At 55.2% G+C, this 2,500-nt stretch overlaps 1 protein-coding gene across 1 annotated transcript in view; it reads right to left on the reverse strand.

The window, feature by feature from the left end:
- Positions 1-2,500, reverse strand: part of LOC121275769 (flap endonuclease 1-like) — an 86,848-nt gene that overhangs the window by 74,549 nt on the left and 9,799 nt on the right. The window contains exon 3 of the mRNA XM_041183376.1: positions 897-1,020. Coding sequence (XP_041039310.1) covers positions 897-1,020 — 124 coding nt within the window. The remainder of the gene's footprint in view (positions 1-896; positions 1,021-2,500) is intronic.

The raw sequence follows: 2,500 nt of genomic DNA on the forward strand, positions 1-2,500 counted from the left end.
CCCTCCCCATTCTCTCTCTCTCTCTCCCTCCACATTCTCTCTCTCTCTCTCTCCCCCCTCCCCATTCTCTCTCTCTCTCTCCCCCTCCCCATTCTCTCTCTCTCTCCCCCTCCCCATTCTCTCTCTCTCTCTCCCCCTCCACATTCTCTCTCTCTCTCCCCCCTCCCCATTCTCTCTCTCTCTCTCCCTCCACATTCTCTCTCTCTCTCCCCCCTCCCCATTCTCTCTCTCTCTCCCCCTCCACATTCTCTCTCTCTCTCCCTCCACATTCTCTCTCTCTCTCCCCCCTCCCCATTCTCTCTCTCTCTCTCCCCCCTCCACATTCTCTCTCTCTCTCCCTCCACATTCTCTCTCTCTCTCCCCCCTCCCCATTCTCTCTCTCTCTCCCCCTCCCCATTCTCTCTCTCTCTCCCCCCTCCCCATTCTCTCTCTCTCTCTCCCCCCTCCCCATTCTCTCTCTCTCTCCCCCCTCCCCATTCTCTCTCTCTCTCCCCCTCCCCATTCTCTCTCTCTCTCCCCCCTCCCCATTCTCTCTCTCTCTCTCCCCCCTCCGCATTCTCTCTCTCTCTCTCCCCCCTCCCCATTCTCTCTCTCTCTCTCCCCCTCTCCCTCGGTGTCTCTCTCTCTCTCTCCCCCTCCACATTCTCTCTCTCTCCCTCCACATTCTCTCTCTCTCTCTCTCTCTCCCTCCACATTCTCTCTCTCTCTCCCCCCTCCCCATTCTCTCTCTCTCTCCCCCCTCCCCATTCTCTCTCTCTCTCCCCCCTCCACATTCTCTCTCTCTCTGTCTCTCTCCCCCTCTCCCTCGGTGGTCTCTCTCTCTCTCTGTGTGTCCCCCCGAGACTCCTATCCCTTTACCACAGTCTCCCTGTCCCCCCACCGCCCCCGGTTCTCACCCTCATAAGCATGGATGCTTTTGTTGGTGACGGCCTCCCCGGCCTGCTGCCGGATCAGTTCCGACAGTTTGCTGATGCCCATTGGAAACTGGATCCGCGGCCGCGGGGCCAAACCCAACACAAACTGCAGAACCCGAAAGCGGCACTCAGCTCAGCTCAGCTCAGCTCAGAGAGAGGGAGAGAGGGACAGAGGGACAGGGAGAGAGAGAGAGGGACAGGGAGAGAGGGAGAGAGAGAGGGAGAGAGGGAGAGAGAGAGACAGGGGGACAGGGAGAGAGAGAGAGACAGTGGGACAGGGAGAGAGAGGGAGAGAGAGCGGGTAGAGGGATAGGGGGAGGGATAGAGAGAGAGAGTGATTGAGAGACGGGGATAGAGATACTGGGGGATAGAGAGAGACAGACAGGGAGAGAGAGAGAGAGACAGGGATAGACAGAGAGAGACAGGGATAGAGAGAGACAGGGATAGAGAGAGAGAGTGATTGAGAGACGGGGATAGAGATACTGGGGGATAGAGAGAGACAGACAGGGAGAGAGAGAGAGAGACAGAGATAGAGAGAGACAGGGATAGAGAGCGATAGACAGAGACAGGGATAGAAAGAGACAGGGATAGACAGAGACAGAGAGAGGGATAGAGAGACAGGGATAGAGAGAGAGAGAGAGACATGGATAGAGAGAGACAGGGATAGAGAAAGAGAGAAGGGTTAGAGAGAGACGGGGAGAGGGAGAGAGAGGGAGGGATAGAGAGAGAGGGAGGGATAGAGAGAGAGAGACACAGGAGAGAGAGAGACAGGGATAGAGGGAGAGAGAGAGAAAGGGATAGAGAGAGAGGGATAGAGAGAAAGGGAGAGGGATAGAGAGAGAGGGATAGAGAGAGAGGGAAGGATAGAGAGAGACACACATGGAGAGAGAGAGATGGATAGAGAGAGGGATAGAGAGAGAGAGAGAGGGATAGAGAGAGAGGGATAGAGAGAGAGGGGGATAGAGAGAGAGGGATAGAGAGAGAGACACACACAGGGAGAGGGAGAGAGGGAGGGATAGAGAGAGGGAGGGATAGAGAGGGATAGAGAGAGAGAGGGGGGGATAGATAGAGAGAGACAGGGATAGAGAGAGAGAGGGATAGAGAGAGACAGGGATAGACAGAGAGAGACAGGGATAGAGAGAGAGAGACACAGACACACACACACAGGGATAGAGAGGGAGGAATAGAGAGAGACAGACAGGGAGAGAGAGAGACAGGGATAGAGGGAGAGACACGGAGAGAGAGAGACAGGGATAGAGAGAGAGACAGGGATAGAGAGAGAGACAGGGATAGAGAGAGAGAGGGATAGAGAGAGAGGGAGGGATAGAGAGAGAGAGAGGGGGATAGAGAGAGAGAGGGGGATAGAGAGAGACAGGGATAGACAAAGAGGGAGAGACAGGGATAGAGAGAGAGGGATAGAGAGAGAGAGGGATAGAGAGAGGGATGGAGAGAGACGGATAGAGAGGGAGAGAAAGGGAGAGGGACAGAGAGAGAGGGATAGAGAGAGAGAGAGGGATAGAGAGAGAGAGTGATAGAGAGAGAGAGAGAGTGATAGAGAGAGAGTGTGATAGAGAGAGACAGGGATA

Source organism: Carcharodon carcharias, chromosome 3 (genome assembly GCF_017639515.1).
Source record: "Carcharodon carcharias isolate sCarCar2 chromosome 3, sCarCar2.pri, whole genome shotgun sequence".
NCBI lineage: Eukaryota > Metazoa > Chordata > Chondrichthyes > Lamniformes > Lamnidae > Carcharodon > Carcharodon carcharias.